General features: G+C 36.7%; 1 protein-coding gene across 2 annotated transcripts in view; it reads right to left on the bottom strand.

Moving 5' to 3' along the window:
- LOC116769763 (proto-oncogene tyrosine-protein kinase ROS) overlaps nucleotides 1–18,840 on the bottom strand; it is a 28,988-nt gene that overhangs the window by 655 nt on the left and 9,493 nt on the right. The window contains exons 3-35 of one of the 2 annotated variants that reach the window (XM_032660955.2): nucleotides 14,934–14,993; nucleotides 14,615–14,705; nucleotides 14,294–14,514; nucleotides 13,971–14,219; nucleotides 13,703–13,850; nucleotides 13,509–13,628; nucleotides 13,099–13,435; nucleotides 12,816–13,025; nucleotides 12,340–12,741; nucleotides 12,017–12,250; nucleotides 11,628–11,829; nucleotides 11,359–11,548; nucleotides 11,166–11,284; nucleotides 10,900–11,095; nucleotides 10,429–10,595; nucleotides 9,774–9,961; nucleotides 9,188–9,383; nucleotides 8,767–9,036; nucleotides 8,480–8,688; nucleotides 7,587–8,401; nucleotides 7,242–7,382; nucleotides 6,741–6,972; nucleotides 5,963–6,162; nucleotides 5,296–5,431; nucleotides 4,957–5,090; nucleotides 4,337–4,549; nucleotides 3,746–3,885; nucleotides 3,309–3,473; nucleotides 2,637–2,831; nucleotides 2,175–2,394; nucleotides 1,366–1,573; nucleotides 705–874; nucleotides 149–199 (exon numbers count right to left, since the gene is read on the bottom strand). In XM_032660955.2, coding sequence (XP_032516846.2) covers nucleotides 149–199; nucleotides 705–874; nucleotides 1,366–1,573; nucleotides 2,175–2,394; nucleotides 2,637–2,831; nucleotides 3,309–3,473; nucleotides 3,746–3,885; nucleotides 4,337–4,549; nucleotides 4,957–5,090; nucleotides 5,296–5,431; nucleotides 5,963–6,162; nucleotides 6,741–6,972; nucleotides 7,242–7,382; nucleotides 7,587–8,401; nucleotides 8,480–8,688; nucleotides 8,767–9,036; nucleotides 9,188–9,383; nucleotides 9,774–9,961; nucleotides 10,429–10,595; nucleotides 10,900–11,095; nucleotides 11,166–11,284; nucleotides 11,359–11,548; nucleotides 11,628–11,829; nucleotides 12,017–12,250; nucleotides 12,340–12,741; nucleotides 12,816–13,025; nucleotides 13,099–13,435; nucleotides 13,509–13,628; nucleotides 13,703–13,850; nucleotides 13,971–14,219; nucleotides 14,294–14,514; nucleotides 14,615–14,705; nucleotides 14,934–14,993 — 6,829 coding nt within the window. The remainder of the gene's footprint in view (nucleotides 1–148; nucleotides 200–704; nucleotides 875–1,365; nucleotides 1,574–2,174; nucleotides 2,395–2,636; nucleotides 2,832–3,308; nucleotides 3,474–3,745; nucleotides 3,886–4,336; nucleotides 4,550–4,956; nucleotides 5,091–5,295; nucleotides 5,432–5,962; nucleotides 6,163–6,740; nucleotides 6,973–7,241; nucleotides 7,383–7,586; nucleotides 8,402–8,479; nucleotides 8,689–8,766; nucleotides 9,037–9,187; nucleotides 9,384–9,773; nucleotides 9,962–10,428; nucleotides 10,596–10,899; nucleotides 11,096–11,165; nucleotides 11,285–11,358; nucleotides 11,549–11,627; nucleotides 11,830–12,016; nucleotides 12,251–12,339; nucleotides 12,742–12,815; nucleotides 13,026–13,098; nucleotides 13,436–13,508; nucleotides 13,629–13,702; nucleotides 13,851–13,970; nucleotides 14,220–14,293; nucleotides 14,515–14,614; nucleotides 14,706–14,933; nucleotides 14,994–18,840) is intronic. The other variant, XM_061522672.1, reaches the window with a different exon arrangement.

Raw genomic sequence — 18,840 nt, 5'->3', positions numbered from 1 at the left:
AAACGTCAACAATTAGGTTATGTCAACACAATACATAATTTATATTAATTTATTTAGTACTTGATTTATTAGTGCATTTATATTGATTTGCAAGTTATTTCTTGTGATACGTCATGCTTATGGTGTGATAAATTATGTCTAAACGAACCTAAAGCGTTGTCATTCTCGTCCAGCAGGTACGTACGGTTGTCGACGGCATCTGTCATGCGGCATGCAACAACTTATTAGTACCAGTTATAGCATTTAAAATTTATTTGTAGCGGACATGCTTATTTTTTATTCGAGCTCTCATCATGCTCATTAAAAAGAAATTCAAAGCTCAATAAACGGAATCCGTCAATGAAAATTAGTAACCACATACAATTAAAGGATAGTTTTTAAAAGTATCTCGAAAATGGTGCGTCACATAAATGTATGACATTAAATATTCGATCAATTCTGTGTGAAAATAGTTATGACTTCCTTCGTATACTTAATCAATTTATCTATTGCCTATTCACCGTGAAGTGAGAGAACAAAGTTAAAAAATTCTCACATCCCAAATTCTCCAACAATAGTAATTTCCAAAACAAAGTAATCTTCATCAAATTCTCGACATTAATACCACCAAAAAAATTTAAAACACTGCCCTGTATATAGCTATAATGTGCCTAGTTTTATGGCAGCAGAGTTTGACTTTGATTAGGTCTGGTAACCGTTCTCACCGTCAGCTAACAAGGTGAGGTAATGTGGTTGTGGCGGTGGATGTGGGGTGGCGGCGAGAGGTTCCCGCGGTGGAGTGCGGTCTCTGAGGGCCACCACCACCTGGAGGCATTCGCGGAACGACGGCCTGGACTCTGAAGAATAACTCCAGCACTTTTGCAGGAGCTCGTAGCTGTGGAATAGAATTATATTCGATAGGTATCCCGTGCTTAAGATGACTTGTAGAGGAAGAGAAGTCCTTATATTATAATATAGTTATAAGGGTAAGTATTTTAGTCCGGATAAAGATTATTAATTATTTTAATATCGAAATTATATAATCTCATATGAGATACTCCTGTAATACTAGGTACCTATTATTATTATTATTTTTATCCAATTATTTCGTAGATAAGTGAAACTAATGTGTATCTATTAGAAAAAATCTATTTATTAGAGAGACCAAAATTTATAATTTGTAATAACAAACACCTCTAATATATTCTTAATATTATAAACAAGCCTAATATTTTAATAATAACAAAGTTCTATAAGAAATTTAGGATTCAAAAAGAAAAGTAATCACACATCCAGGCTAGGGATTTTCTGTAAATGTGAATAAATAATTGGATGTAAGTTTGTTTATTTATACAAATCCTAGAGATTAATGTCGAAAGCACTTACAACACCGTGGGACAATTAGGCGGTCGGTCCGGTGTGCCTCCAGCTCGCACGAAGCTCAGCACCTGTCGGTTGGTGCGAGCTGGGTACGGCTGTCTGCCCAGAGACAGCACCTCCCAGCACAGCACTCCCCACGCCCACACGTCCGACTGACAGGAGAACACGCCGTCTACCAAACACTCCACCGCCATCCAACGAACCGGAAGAAGACCTGGAAATGAAACATTAGTACGAGTCGGGTTAATGAAGATCTATGTATAACTAGCAACGCAATATAGCTATATACATTAACGATTCTCCATACCGGGGCTTGCCAAACTTATTTTGTCTCTGCTCACTTTGAGATTAAATTATGTTTAAGCGCCCTCATTTTCTCACCTACTGAAAAACCACTGTAACTTATCCTAGCTGACTGAAATCAAAAATCACCTCCCCGATCTCTATACGTTGCCCCTTTTTCATTCTAGGTCTCTTACCGCCCCCCATTAGGATTGCAGCGTCCACTAGGGGGATTTATCGCACTTCGGCATAGGCTAATCTAAGGCATTGCCGGGTAATTATGTAGCAAGAGTCATATACGGACTATGTCCATCTAAAGCCAGACATCTTTCTTCTTCCTGGCAATTATCCCAGCTTTGGCCAGGGTCTGCCTAAAGCCAGACATCTTTGTTGGACGTGATTCACGACTTCAAAAAATAAATACATGCCTATTGATGTAACAAAATCCTAAGTATAGTGTATACCACAGGTTGCAGCTTGGACTTAGCAGTTATTATGAATATAAGTTCATCGATAAAGTTTTAAAAGCTGACCTTCCCCTTCCTTTCTATAGTAATCATTCTTGTATATGTCCCTGGCGAGTCCAAAGTCTCCTATCTTGACGATGCGTGTATTGCCCCTCATAGCCACCAGACAGTTCCGACACGCGAGGTCCCGGTGGACGAAGTGCATCTCCTCCAGGTAACGACACCCTCGCGTCACATCCACGCACATGTTCAGGAGATCCAGTAGCGTCAGGGATTCCGGGGTGTACTGTGGAATTAATAGACGCTAATACATATTGCTGACAGTTGGCTAATAATAAGACTATAAGTGTTTCCTCGAATCGATTCGAGCCTAGTACCATAGAGGCTTCGGACAAGACACAGTAATAGACCTACTAAAAATCATACTGAGATTCCTGACCAAGAATTGAATTACTTCAAAAGGTGAAGTACTTTAAGAACATCGCCAATTTTGAATACAGAAATTTTATCATTATATAGATGTTTTACCAGCGAGGAACGTTTCGCCCGAAGGTAACTGAGCAGATCCCCTCCCTCCATCAGCTCCATGACTATGTAGTGCGGGTCGTTGTCCAGACACACGCCGAGCAGGCGCAGGATGTGCTCGTGTTTGAAGTTCGACATCAGAGCCGCTTCCTTTAAGAATTCAGTCTTTTCTTGTTCCGTCGCTCCTTTGCGCAGGGTCTGACATTAATTAGTACAGAATAAACAATAAAAAAATATTTTTATTTCATATGGTGATACTAAATGTAAGGAATTAATATTGATTATCTTCAAGTTCTCTTTATGCGATATCCTAGGGTATAATATTATTGTAGAGCTTATTTTTACGTCGCTGTACACACATTGATATGTTATCTACCAGATATATTAGTATTTTATATATCAATGGCTTTCGAGTGTCAGCTTGTGGGAAATATATGTCGTGATTAATTTAATAGGTGATAGTTTCAACGACCAAATCGATGGTGTTCCGGAAATAAATAACTATTCAAATTTTTTTCAAGTTTCTATCTTCATGCATCATAAATATTAAAAAAAACGTTAAATAAAACTGACTGACTGAAAAAACGTTTTCGGTTTTGCATTGTTCAATAAGATTACTCTGTGTTTCAATTTATCGTAAATGATTACGTAATTGTAAGTTAAATTTTTCTTTACCTTAACGGCTACTTTGGTGTCAGTGTTGCCGTTATTTATATTTCGCGCGACTCCTTCAAAAACTTCCCCAAAAGCTCCCGATCCCAAGAATTTAGAGAGTGTGATCTGTTCACGTCGGATGTGAGGGAGGCTGGTGAGCTCGGCGTCAGATGGACAGAGGACACCCTGGAACATTCACCATGAATTTCGTTTCAAAAATTCCGTTTTATTTGCTATAGTGAATATTTAAACGAAAACACAAATCTTATAACGAAGGACAAATATTTTAGTAAACATAAAGATGGCATGTAAGGAGTGATTAAAGTAACGAAGTAGAGACTATTTATCCCGGATTTGAAATCCTTTTCAATATTTTTTTTTATATTAATATTTTCGAAACGAAGAAAAATAACTTATATACATAAGAAATATACAAATACAGTATAGGTGATAAAAACCTGGTTGTATAATATGTTGTTTGAATGTCTTATGGGCAGCTGTCGTAACGTAGCGAGCTCGACGTCTGGACCTCTCCGCACAATGTTTGCAGTTAGTTGATTACCGAGCGCCGTTTTCTTTTTACTGCGATGATTGTATGCTGTTGATAATGAAATTAAAAACTCAATAACATTATATATAATAAAGAAGATTTAAATTAATGTTAGGTTATCGTTGTATTTGTATTGTAGAAGTAACAAACATACTCATAACTTTCCCCATTCATATTAGTTTGATATATTTTATTACCTACAAAGAAAGTTATCTCGACGCGTCTAGTACTGTGTTTGGAACCTTATTGAGATGAGCGGTTTCTTTTTATTCCAAAGTAAGATATTTATGTTCGACTCGCTCAAAGACATTATAGAAGACAAACATAAAACGCAGAGTATAAAACTTCTAGAACATAGTTTGCTGGAATTCAGATGTTGTAATTATTGTAAAACATTTTCTCGTAGTATATCTACTTATACTAATGTCACCTTGATTCATTAAATGGCCTGAATCCATGTACCTAATGGTCTTAATTGTATAAACCAGTCTGTACTCACTATACAATACTATAGCTGCGACGACTATTATTATGGCGGCGAGCGCTCCCAGCACAAGCGCTAGTATAGTACGCGGGGGGCGAAGCGCCGGCGTGGCCCAGGAAACCCTCGCGGCGGTCGAAAGGGCTCCCCAACCGTACGAGTTGCGGGCCTGCACGCGGGCCAACCACCCGCCCTCCGCTATACGCTCGGGGCCCACCAACCAGTACGTCTCTGCGAACGTGTTTCAAAATAACTCTACTTCTACCACAAGTTGCTACCACAAGTAGATTTTTTTTATATTTATGTATAATTTGTTCGATTAAGATGCTATTGTTCGATTAAGATGTAATATAAATCATATTTTAAAAGAGGTTTAGTAGTCATAAATATATATAGAGATATTTATAAAGTATCTTCTGTCAATTCATATATGATATTATCAATTGAAGTACAGATATAGCAGGATATTTCTTTTGAAGGTAGATCACGAAGCAGAATACAAAATTTGAAACATTTTTTTTTGGTTCTACCGTCGTTGTATACATGTCTTTAACAATTTATTTAATAACGCCAAAGCGAATTAATAAATAATAATATATGTACATAGATTGTATAACTTATAAGACATGACATCTTACGTGATCCGTTGTGAAGTAGTTCGAGACCTTCTCTGAGGACGGCCAACTTCGTTTCGTTGTCCAGATTGTGATGAAAGTTTTTCATGAGCATTTCACTAATGTTTCTCGTGTCACTTTCCTCGCCGTCGTTTATTCTGAAAGATAAGATTATTATAAGACCATTGACATTAATTTAAAATATGACATCTAAACATGACTATAAGGCGTATAACTGTGTGGTCACTGTAGCCATATATACAGTTAAGGCATACTTTCTTTTAAACTAGTAAAACCGTGTAAATGTTTGAAATTAGCTTATCACACGGTACGATCAGGTTTGGCAATTGATTAGTGTTTCACCTAAGCTGTGGTCGTCCCCACACTCGGTATTCCATGACGGGGGCTCCGCGGGGCTCCGGCTCCGTCCACCAGACACGGAGCACCCGCTCACCGACCGCCTCCACATGAACCGCGCCCGGGGCTCCTGGCACGTCCCCTGTACATACCATAAGAAGCTATAACAACGTTACAAAACCGATAATAATAACATAAGAAATGATTTTATGAAATCTTTTTTGGCATCGTAGCATTGTATCTGAAAAAATAACTTCAATTTGACGCAGTTAAAGAACCGACCAAATGTTTTCCTAATCGCTGACTAACACACAAGAAAAAAGCTAAGCGCTGGCACTACTTTTATTGGCTACTCTAAAGTCTAATGCGACATGCGATAGGTATATGAAAAAATTAAAACTATTCAACCAGAGTTTAAAAACTTGAATAAATGTTTAGAAACTTGATAACATAGTATATTAATAAAATTGGTATATAATTAAAAGATTTGGAATTCCGTGGAGCATAAACCCCACCCTAAATAGCTCTATCAATAAAGACAAATTTAAAAACATTTAAATTTTATTTCACATAATGTGTAAAGCACGAAGGTTATATTAAAAGTAATGACACTCCTGACTCAGTCGTATCGTATGGCAGATGAATCAAAATTAATTTACTTAATGAAAATTACCAATAGTCTCATATGTAAATCTGTCGTCCTCCGGCCAGAAGTAGGGAGGCGCGTTACTTAAATACTGCAGGTGCAATCGGAAGCGGTATCTCGTAGCCGGTTGCAGGTCAGGCGCGGACCACTCCACATCACTGTTCCTCTCACATGGCTTCCATTCCTCCTGACTCGATGGAGACACCTCGGTGTATTCAACAGCGTACCTTGAATGTTCAAATTTCACTTCATAGTAATGTATGCTAATTTAAAATTCAGCTAAAGTGACTTAAAATCACACCTAAATATTCAGAAGATTCTGATTCTATGTGGGTTTGGACAGTGCGTATGCTTAGTAAAAGTTGGCATGGCCATACTACATACGAGGCGTTTCGAGTTTCTCACACAATAATATTCTCTAATAATATAACGTACAAAGATTTCTGAATGAAAAGCTGTTAACTCTCCGTATGTGGTATTATGATACACAGAAGGAGCAAGCATACATCTGTCATCTAAATCAACACTTAATGTAATTTAATGAACGCTTCGTTATGAATATCATATTTCTATATGAAGATACTTTAATTTAATTTTAATAGATTAAATGAAAAAAGATTTTGCGTTGCTACATCCCAGAGCTGCATGGCGGAAAAATAAAAATTTGAATTTAATATTTTATGTCGCACATTAAAATAAATATCAAATCAAATGATATTATTATGATATCGGAATAACACGCTTGGTACTGGAAGTTTGAACTGAAGTCATATATTAACGTAGCATTGAATTTAGTAAAACTCACGAGTGCAAGGGATACGATGTGGGTGGGGGCCAGGATACTGCTAGCCGGTACGCTTCAGCCTTGCGCAGAGTAAGTGGAGCTGGTTCAGGTCGTGTGCGCAGGCGCAGCGGTGTCGAGTCCGCTGTGACTGCACTATGTCGGGAGTGGGCACGAACCCATACTGTGTAAGACGTGGATGGAGAGAGACCAGTCATGTTGGCACTCCGACCGCGGGACATCTCGAATATATGCTCTGCAGACCAAATACAATGAGTCTTATTAGTAGTTTTCGAAAGCTAGGATATTTTTTGCATTTTTATACGGAAGAGATGTTGTTTTCGTGGCATAGTCCTAAAATGTTAATAAGTTCACAGTGTATATTTTGGACTAATTCGAATTTAAACTGTTCCAATAGCAAATTTTTACTGCTCCAAAAAGAATTTGACGAGGACACTTAATAGGTTTTCTAAAATAATTTTCATAGTCTCTAGTCCTTTTCTTGGGTTGCGAATAGTTAAGTACCTTTCGACCGGCGCGGTAATGATGTGGAGTCATCCGTTTTCCAATGGAGCTCGTACCACAGGCCAGGGTCAGGAGTCCATTCAACTCGAGCCAGAACAGGGCTTAAAACTATTCCCGTTACGTTCTTTGGAGCGGTCGGAGCTGAAATTAACAATGTTAAAACTTTAGTTCGTTTCCCATCGTATTTCAGTAAAATTACAATTGCACATTGAACTCAAGTACATTACGCAAATGTTAATATTTTTTTTAATTAAATAATTAATATCTAAATGTTAAAAACTTTGTGGGAGCTGCTGATATCACATTTACTTATCGTATAATATAAATTATTTGCAATCAATTTACCTTCTGCAGCAGTTTGTACGATTAATGGCATCCCGTAAACAGGCGGTACATTGTGAAGTTTAGAATAATAGTTAGTGGCTTCGATCATCACCGAATAGTTAGCGAAGGGTTTCAATTCGTTGAGTACAACTTCCGTACTGGTAGTTGTCAAATAAGGACATGAATCTCTGTCGCAGACAATACTAATGTTTTTTATTTGAGCTCGGTAAAAAATTGTATACTCGGTAGCTGGTAACTCATATTGTAAGTTTTTACAATCCTCGTGGTGGGGTTTCCTTATATGAGGTAAATGTAAGGTTATGCTATTCGCTGAATGTCCTATAAATTTTGGTAAGAGTTTCTGTGAGCTTGGAAGCAAGCAATGTGTCGGCGGATAAGGTTGTTTCCCTGGATCCAACGCCATAATCTTGTATCCCAAAGAAACCTTGGCCTGTTCTATTTTACTTATTTTAAATTTATTCGTATAAAATATGAATTTTTCCGTCGAGTTATACCAATACACATATTTGCTATCTACAGTTATAGATGTAGGCAAAAAGCCATATTTCCTTTTTTCAGAAGCGTCAACGACCAAGCTGCAGTTACAGCCAAGGATATCTGATTCGTATATTCTATTTTTCCAAGGGTCCACCCAAAGTAAACTAGTTTTGTTATTCGTCATATCAAGGACAAAGCTTCTCGCCACTTGTGGCCTGTCGGGACAACTGCAACCTTTACGCTTGTTGAAAAAATGAGTCACGTTAGATCCACCCAGTTTTGTGGTGAACAGATTGCCTAAACCCGTGTGATTGCTGTCTTCGTACCAATACAGTGATCTGAAAGATGTAAGTGATAAATTTATCAAAAGTTATTTGAAGATCTATGACAAGACATTAAAATAATTCTTATCTTACCGCAACATTGGAGCTATCTGTAAACTATACATTGGCTGCCTCCTAGTCAGTATTCGTGTGATGAGCGGACGATTGTTCGGCATTCCTAGGTCGGCTCGGTACATTACGTAAGACGAATCTGTAGACGTTATCTCTTGTTGGGTCCAATACACTGACCGACTGACCCAATCTACGCAGATACTACTTGCACTCCCGTTAATCGATGTCAACTGGAATAATATGATCATAAAATTATGTCCCAATCTTTGTTGACGAATTGAATTATTTATAAACGGATTGTTATTTACCTTGTAGTTCCCGCTACTATTGATTTTGGATGAGAAGATTTCTTCCAAGTTGTTCACCCAATATGCAACATTTTCTTCGATGATGATTGCAAAATCTATTGGAATGCCTGTACTCTTTGGTACTCTTCTACTCTCTCCTGAATCTAAGTCTACAATTTGTATAGATTCTTGTGACGATATCATCACTCGGGGAATGGGATTTATTTCATCGGACGGTGCGTAAACTGTGTCAGTATATGGGCCAAATCCAGCATCAGTGAAGGCGCGAACCTATATATTAGTTATTGTACTTATACATAACATACATTTTTAGTACTAATCTTCAAACTCTTGAACTTATTTTAAGCTCTAAGATAAAAGTAAATTATATTTTTTCAACAAACACTTAATTCATTGCGCGTTACGATGAAGATATACTCACTCTGAAGAAATATTTAGAAGCAGGTTCCAAGTCTCGTAACATCAGCTGGGTGTGAACGGGTGACAGGCGGGCGTCAGCACAGGCTGAGCGTACACCCCCTGTCCCCTGAGTCCAGCACTGGGCTTCATAACCTCGCAATACTCCATTAGTGGGACTGGGTGCTCCCCACCTAAACGTGCCCGTCAATGGACCGTCGCTGTGGAACGCGTTGTAATAATTACCAAACGGCTATAGGTTACGAAATAGCTTTGTATTGGATTTAGAAATGGCGATACTTCTAGACTATAGAGTGTTGATTTTAGTGTTTCAAAGGCTTAGTAGAAAACTCTAAAGTTTTATGAATAAGCCGAATTAATTTGCGATTCAATTATTTAATGTTCAGCTTTCATTTAAATTTTTTACGTATTCCTAAACAGATGCTACAACGATTTACACATATTGGGATTTGTACCAACTATAACTATAAAATTATACGTATGGTTTATGTCATTTTGACTGAATTTAAAATGGTTTTTCTACATCAAAGTTGCTGATAAACCCTCTCATATTAAGCTCCATCTACAATCTACCAAGTTCATTATCTCACCTTGTAGTTCGTTGCACATACAGCCGAGGTCTCAGTGGCGCGGTCGGTGGTGCCTGTGGAGACCGCAGGACGCTCCTAGCGGCCGCGCCTCCGCCCCACTGAGTGTGCGCGCGGACCGTCACCTCCGCCACCGTATACGGCAGCACCGACCGTGACCGTACTTCCAGCCACGGCACTTCAACAGTTCTCTGATCACAGATATACACATCTAAATAAGTAAATCAAACGCAATTTCGAAATATGGATACCACTTGTAGTATTTTTTATTACATTTTTCTCATAATAATTAATATGATTTATATACAAATGAAATATATGTAATATACGGCTGCCATGTGGAATCAATTTACAAAACTTACTTTACCAAAGATATGGACGTAAAAAATACCGAAGGAATAATCATTCAAACCCATAAAATCTTATAAAATAAATCTTATACAAGTTGTAAGTTAACTTATCAAATAAATTGAAATTAAATACCTAATAATTTTAAATCAAAATTTCGTCTGTTATTGGGAACTGTTATTTGTAAAATTATAAGTACATACAAACTAAAACATAGATATTTATGTACAGGCCTATCTTGATTACTATGTGGAGAAAATATGAAGTTTGTCTAATGTAATAAAGTCGTTTATTTAATTATTATTGTCACCTCAATTTTGTTGTGTCCGTGAAAATGCAGACTGACGTCGTAATAGACTCGGCCATTGTTGACGTTGACGCGGTCGTCCGGCCTCCACGTCACATTGAACTTATCCCAGACACCTTTTACATCGATGGTGGAAGCGTTTATGGTATCCGGTATCGCGATGATGGACTCTGGAATATAAGTTTACTATTACAGAGTTCAATGTAACAAATTTTGGAATATCTTTACGTTAGCATTGTCATTGGAAATATTAAACTGGAGGTATGTCTTTTTTTGGATAAGTTCAGACATTATAAAGAAAAGTGACTAATAGTACAAATGTTCAAATTACTTAGCTGGACATATAAAACAGCATCTCAATACATGTGTGATGATTGTTTTTCGTGACCATTTGTCGTGGCCAATTAGAGATATAAGAGGAATAAAACCATCGTCACAAATATTACGTGATACAAAACATTCAGTAACTCATACCGCTATTTTTATGTAGGTTGGGGTCTCTAACTGCGATCACATGGACCCTAGGAATGAGCTCGGCCGTATATTTTCCAGCGAGGTCAGAAACTACGGCTCTGGAGGCGTCCTGAACCCAAACTAATCGTCCGCTAAAGTAACACAGAGGACCGAGGGTGGCTGTTCCAGACAGACGAGTGACCAAAGATCCCGAGACCTAAAAAATACGTATTGTTCAAATTCGCACCTTATTCACTATCTCCTAGAATTCGAAACACAACACTCACCTCACTGATTCCGAGAGATATTTGATCAGCTGTTGGCGCACGATGCAATTCAGAGCCGTCGTAGCTTCTGACCAGCCAATACAACCACTTCTTTTTCAGGTCTGCTGTGAGACCCATGACTAAAAAAAATACATTCGTCTTATTTTCAAGTTCAAAATGTCATCGTATATAAGAAAACAGATGAGCCTATCACCTTGTTTTCCACTGAACAGCTGAGCTGGGTAATATATGATTTTATTTTCTCCATTGAGCCTCGCGGCCTCCACAGCGTGCCCGGTATTCCAATAAATGTAAGCGCCCAGCGAATCTATTGTAAGCTCTTTCGCTACCGTCACGATAGGAACGGGCTCACGGTTGCCTCCGTCGAAATTTCCTCTTGTTATCTAAGAATGAAATAAGATATTATTTTATAATGGAATTTGTTGTATTTGATATATTTTATCCTATATGACAGATGCAAACCAATTGTTGTTTTGGGTTGGACCAGTAGATCTTTTTGCCAACCCAGTCGACAGCCAGACTTCCCACGTTGTCCATGTTCGGCATCATGCCATGTTCATTGGTCGTCGTATTATACCACATCACAGTCGAAGCGTTTGTGACCAAGTAAAGCTTGTCTCTATACCATGATATGTCAGTTATGTGGAGGTTTTCCAGGTGATCTCTGTGAATAGAAATTACTCAGTAAATTCCAGGTGTTGATACTCCTTGTTCCTTAAAATGTGTTATGTGTAATAACAGAATAGAACCATAACAAGACTAATTGTAAGTATTTCATTAATGTAGAGTGTTTCTCCTGTAACTATCTTCGACGTAATGTGTGGTCGTGTTTATAAAATCTAAATGCTTACCTGTGTATGAGCGTCTGTAAGTTATCTCCTGTCAGATCTGTTTGCAGAAGCCCATCCGGGCCCGACAAAAGCAAGGTGCTTTGCAAAGTAGCGGGGGTCGATGTTAATGTTTTGCCAACAAACTCCGAAGACCACGGACCTGACCCTGATTCTGTTACAGCCGCAACTTGAATGCTATATTCAGTGTCTTGCTTTAAATTTTCAACGATAAACATTGACTCGTTGATATTTTCTCTGAAATATTAAAGCGATGAAGCGAAATTTTGCGATAATTACGTAAAATTATATCCTATTCTTAGCATAAATAGATTATGAACACGTACATCCTTGTTATTTTTCCTGTCTTGGTTTCTGTGAGTTGCATATGAAACGTCCATTGTTGCCATGCTCCGATCCCCTGATGACCCAGGAGATGTGGAGGAGACCATGACACTTTGGCACGATTTATTCCCATAACACTCTGGACACCTAAAGGTGGGTTCACTGGAACGGGTATCGGCTGACAGCTTCTCAAAGCGACCAATACTTGCCTCACCGAAATTGTTTTTGTGTTATATGCTAAAGGATATTCGTTGTGAAAATAACTGTCACTTCGGGAATGATATTCTTCTGATACCATTTCTTCGCCATTTGTCCAATAAAACAGTCCATTAGCGTAAGCTATGGATCGCGCAGAAGAAAACATTGGAGTCTGCGTGTTACTTCTAAAGTCTGTCACTTCTCGCCTGTTGAGAAAACAAATATATGTGTGTGAAGTACTTTCATAAAGTTTTTGTAATCAACAAAAAGATCTATTTACCCATCCAACGAAACAGCTAGTACTGTATTACGTCTGAGATGCGCAACAAGTAGTCTAAAATCAGCGTGGTCTACTGTAAAGGCGCCAAGATGAGCATCTCGCACTATGAGCTCCGGCTTCGCGTTATGTCTTACTCCATTAGAAATATTCGCCAGATCCAATCGATACAGACCACCTCGTTCCACGCCACGTAACGCCCAAAAGAGGTATCTACAAAATATTATATTTACGGTAATTTTTTTGATCTTCCAATGTCATGGGAGTTATCGAAATTTGCACTAACCCATTATAAGAATCTACTTCGAAATGTATTGGACGAGAGTTAAACCCAGATAAAGCAACAAGTTGATTTCTCCCGTCGAAGTCACACCTCAATATCTTCCAACTCGCATATAGACTTGCGTTAGACCAGTTTGAGGCTTCTTTATTGTAGTTCACTTCGGCGAGGACATATAGATGTTTATTGAGCCAGTCCACGGACAGATCGAGAGGCTTGTCTAATATATTTTCAGATCTTAAAATAGCTTCCGAGTGACTCTTTCGCAATAATGAGCTTCGGTAGACGAAACCATTTGATACTGACACGAACAAGGAGTCACTCGACAGATCCAATCCGACACCTATTATATATGGAAAGAACAGTTTATTAATTATTATACTTCGAGATATACGAAGTGTTAGAAAGGAATATACCTTTTATTTTATGCTCTGTGCTATAAAGTTCTATTGGATCCGATAACATATCATTGGCAGGCGCCGCAAGAATGTTTTGTTCTCCTCCCAAAATGAGAACCGGTTGTTGACTTGGAACAGCTGCAATAGAAATTAGCATATACATACATAATCTGTTTATTTTCATGGATTTTTTTTTAATTTTGAATTCTTACAAATTGGTAATGGTGGCGTTTTAATCCTGACGGTGGCCCTCGGACCCTCCCCGACAGCGTTTCTCATCGCTACGGACACTTCATATTCTCTAGCAGGAGCAAGGTTTTGAAACATATAGAACAGCGTGTTGTTTGATGCTGGCATGTCCTGTGTTAAGAATATTGTTTAATTTGTAATATTTACTTTATTTTTACTTTACCAATGGATGATGATATGCCTAAATATACATCTTAAACTAAAAAAGAGAAAATCCAATATAAAACTTACTTCTAACGCATCGTTCGTATTGGGCTGCGTGTCGCCAAGCCTTAAAACATATGATATGAGTGGTCCGTTGGGGAATGGGCCTGGCTCCCAAGAAATGGCCACTCGGCTCGGATCCGGAGCTGCGGCTCTTAGGCTCGATGGTGCTGAACTTGGTTTTCCACTCTCAAGTGTTGATATGACCACGGAAGGTGTTGAATACACCGGCTCTCCGGAACCGCTGTGACTAGATAGAAAAATCGCTACTCGGAACTGGAATGGACACATGTATTTTGTTAAAAGTACAATTCTTAAACCATAAACAATGTTTTTATATTTCGACTCACCCTGTATTTGGTATAGGGGCGCAGATTTTCAACGTGTATTATGGATTTATCAGTGCGACTGGAGTTAGAATAGTATTGCCAGCTGCCTGGCAGTTCCTCATACCGCCACTGAACCAGATAACTAAGATTTCCAAGATTAGGAGCGTCCCACACGAGAGATAAAGACGTAGCAGTCAGGCTATCAGCTACAAGGGCTGGCGCCGGCGGAGTGCCTAACAGATCTGTTAAAAAGCGTTTGTATTAATATTTTTGTAATTATGTAATTATAGGAACTATTTACTTTTTTCTCTATTATAATTATAACCGTTTAATACAACTTACCCCTAACTTTTTGCACGTAAGTATTAAGTGCTTCATTGCACCCCATAACGCAGTATAGTTCCCTCGAGAATACTGCTTCTGACGTCACATTCTGTAACGTAATGATGACGTCAAAAACGTCATTTTTAGATCACTGTCCTTACCCTAAGTTCGATACGTTACAGTACATTCGGAGCTTTATAACTTTTTCATTAAAAAATTAATAAAACGTTAGTATTATCGTATGTTTTTGAATGAGAAGCGGTAAAAGCTTCTTATGTAGAGTTACAATCAAACTCGGACTAAGGATAAATATAATATACATTCTGTATATACTTACGCATACTATCTGACAGGAATTTTCCAAGCCTTCCAACCAAAGATTGCATCCGAGTCTGCACTGTGGAATAATGAAAACAATTACTTTTATATCAAGATAATGACAATAGCATAAATATAGAAATTAGTTGATGTCACAGAAAACAGAATAACATACACCAGCTATAACGTAACGCTTACAATTAGTACCTATCTTTACGTGTACTTAAAAAAATAATCCTATTAAACTGATATTTGATTATCACGTTAAATTAACATAATTACAAACTCATACAATAGGGGAGAGCGTGTTCATAGATAAAGCCCTATAACAATTTATCTGTTAATATTACTCAAGTAATTTATTCAGTGAGGTACTAATCATTTTATTCACATCAATATCCAGAATTTAGTACCCTTATGACGAGTTTTAATCGCACTCAACATAGACTGTACCAAGTTTTTATGTGTGTGTGATTTTCGTCATTTTTTACTTTACGTCATTAAGTCAGATACAAAACGGCATATTATTCTTAAGAAAAAGTATTTTAAAACATTAATGTAAGTATGTTATTCTATAGTTGATGCCAACGAATTAGTTTTAAGCAGTCCGTACAATAATTTATGATCAATATCATTATACAGATTTCTCATATTTTTAAATTTCATTTCGCAGATTTTCTTAAGCAATGATATAAAGATTTATTATTATATTGAATCTGTTTGTATTTACAATCCTATTAAAATAAAGGTAACATCACTATAATGTTACAAAAAATAAGAACAGTACATTACTGTTTACGGTTATCCGTAAACAGTCAGAGTTCCTTTTGGCTGTGTTTAGAACATGTGCATTTGAACTTCGCATAAACAAACATTGAACAACAAAATTTGAACACTTGAAGCTCAAGTGTTTAGGAATCCGTTGACTGAAGCTTATCTCTAGACTATCACTAACCATAACAGTAGCTAATGTTAAGGTATTTTTTTTGCGAATATTTACAAATTATGTAACTGTTAATTATTTATTATGTATAAACCTTTTTGACATATATTGTAACTTACAAGTGTATACATAGAGTTATCAGCGATGATAATACGTATGTTGAATTAAACTATCCGAATTATTGGTCATAATTTAAATACTTAGTTATAAAAACGAAAATGAATCCTTCATTAACGTGTTTAAAGATTTTTTCCGTATTCCAGGTAATGTAATGTTGACGAGCGTGTTAAGGCTACACCGGTTAAACGGGCCTAGTAACGGATTTTCACGGTCGGTTTCCGACCTTCACGGTAAGTTAACCGTGACTTCGGATGCCACAGGTGACCATCTCAACCCTCGTCTTTGATTACCTCCCCAGCCCCCAAGTAAACAACTGCAGGTCCGTCTCGATCGGATAGGTAAAGACAAAAAAAAATATAGTCCCAACAATTACTTACTTTTACGTTACTTGTAAATGTCTTTTTGGTATTATATTTTGACATGGGTATAACTATATCACACTGTCATATAAATGTGTTTATTTGATTATCGTTTACTTTTACGGAGAAAGGCATAGGTAAAGGCAAAGCAACCGCCTTCGTTGATATAAACTTCTATTAAATTAACAATTAAAATATTTCAATAAAGTCAAATTACGTCACACGTATTCATCTTTACTATTAGTATAAATCTATATCAAAATCAAACTCAAAGTTTCACGTATTATATTTGTTTAAATCCCATGTCAAACTTGTACAGACTGGCTCTCAGAACAATTAAACGTCGACAGTTAATTTCAGTTGCGTAAGTCAGTCCTGCTACCAACACTCGCTCTCATTTGCGGTACGGGACGGGATTGGATTTGAATTACCAGTTGTTTTATACAACTGATCACATAGTATATGTTTCGGTAAGTACAAGTTTGCATGGTCACACTACACACGAAGCGTTTCCCGTTTGTCATTCAATAAATTTTAATACTATAATGTGTGAAGATTCGTGAATGCAAATTTGTAAACGCTACGTCATGTCTGAACGCACATTTGGTAAGCGTAAAGACCGGGTTATTATATAAAAATTATTTTAGAAAAACAAAGATGTTTTATAATATTAATAACCAGTTGAAATCCACATCTTTCTTTATTATTCCTTATTCTTAAATGTCTATGAAAAGTATTAAATTTTCCTGTCTTGTTTCCCTTAAGAGCGAAATAAAGTAATCATCGTTTTTAGATAAAAAATATTTTATTCGAGAATTTTATTCTTTTAATAATCGTTATTATGAATTAAGTAACTATAAGGCTTAATGTTTCGACAATAATATTGAGAGCGGGGCTTCTAGACGTGTTAAATAAATTCTTATGTGATAAATATCACGTACCGATGGGAACTCGTTTGTCTAATACACAGATAAATAGCTCCCTTTCTGTTAACTTGAGTCCTCCGCACTGTCAAAACACCCCGCCCGCTCGACCCTTCGTTAAACTGACGCGTTATTAGTGTTTAACTAGATGTCACTATACATTACAGGCACTTCCTATAGATGTAAAATATTAAGTGATGTGACATTTCTCTACAAAAAAAATATATCTATAAATAGGTCTTATAATAAAAGTATAAAGTTAGAGGAATTACGTTTAATGAAATGTGGAATTAATGAAAGAAAATCTTTCCCGAATGTTTGAAGGAATGAATGAATGGAAATCCTAAATAACAAAACATGTCTATGATAACGTAAGACCTTCTGTCCTAAATTATACTTTATACTATTGACAGTTAAGATAGCGTTTGTTAAATTTAAATGTGTCGCTATTATTATAATTAAAATAAAGTTAACGAGAACAGACGTCCATTAAAATGTTGTAGCACTTAAAGTCATAAACAAGCTAAGTAAATTACAGTAGTAATTATGCAGCATCCTGTCTCGTGCCTCAATAATAACAAAACAATAGTTGCTCCCTTTGGATTCATTAAAATTGTCGCTCCACTTAATTGCTGGAGCGATTTCGGAAATGCTCTCGGAAGTCCAATTGGGGCCAGGATGTAGGGCTCCAACCACCAGCCCGTGGCTTGATCGCTAATTGTAGTTATATCTGTTTCCGTGACAACATAAGAAAGTTATAGAAAATAGATATGAAAATAGGTTTTATAGGGAAAAATTAAAAATATTTATCATCTATGCAATAATCTTGGCTTTATTATTATTACGTAAATCATTCTAAATTTAAAATGCGATTGTTGTGTCTAAGATCTTTGTTTTTGATTTCATTCAATTCAATACGTATAACTATATTGTATGATTAAATAAAAATAAAAAAAGACAATAGTAATATTATATTTAAACTATTATTTGATGAGTGTCTACCGCGTGTTGGCATTTTAAAACTTAGCACCACCAGTTGCCGGTTTTTCGTTTATAAATTGTCGCACCTGATTGTGTCAACATATAAAATTATTAAAGATAAATAGTACAGACAAGGAAAGTCTAAGGTTTGTTAATATCTTTGTCGAATCATTATATATTTAGCATTTTTTACGAATTTATATAATCGATTATTAGAATATCTACAATCGATTACTGGAAATTGATGTATCTGTTGTTTGTTTACGCTGCGCCGATTGTTTATATTGGATAAATTAAACGTACTTTCCATATATGTATATTATTGCATATTTTCTATAAGATAACTATTAATAAGAAGTTAAAGTCAACTCGAGGTCTTTGTTCTTCAAATTAACTCTGAGATGGTATTTTCTGAATCCTAAACAACAAAGATGGAGTTACGTTTTACGTAATAACTTTGGCAGAAAACTTATTTGAGTTACACATAATTAGAAATCACTCACTTAAGTAACGTTTAATCATGTTATTACTTAACAGATTATCATTGCTGATTTACGATGAGGCGCCAGCGGTTTTTGTTTTTCTAAGTCCGTTACTGAC

The sequence above is a fragment of the Danaus plexippus genome, chromosome 14 (assembly GCF_018135715.1).
Source record: "Danaus plexippus chromosome 14, MEX_DaPlex, whole genome shotgun sequence".
In the NCBI taxonomy this organism is placed as follows: Eukaryota; Metazoa; Arthropoda; class Insecta; order Lepidoptera; family Nymphalidae; genus Danaus; species Danaus plexippus.
This window is presented reverse-complemented; position numbering and strand designations above follow the sequence as displayed.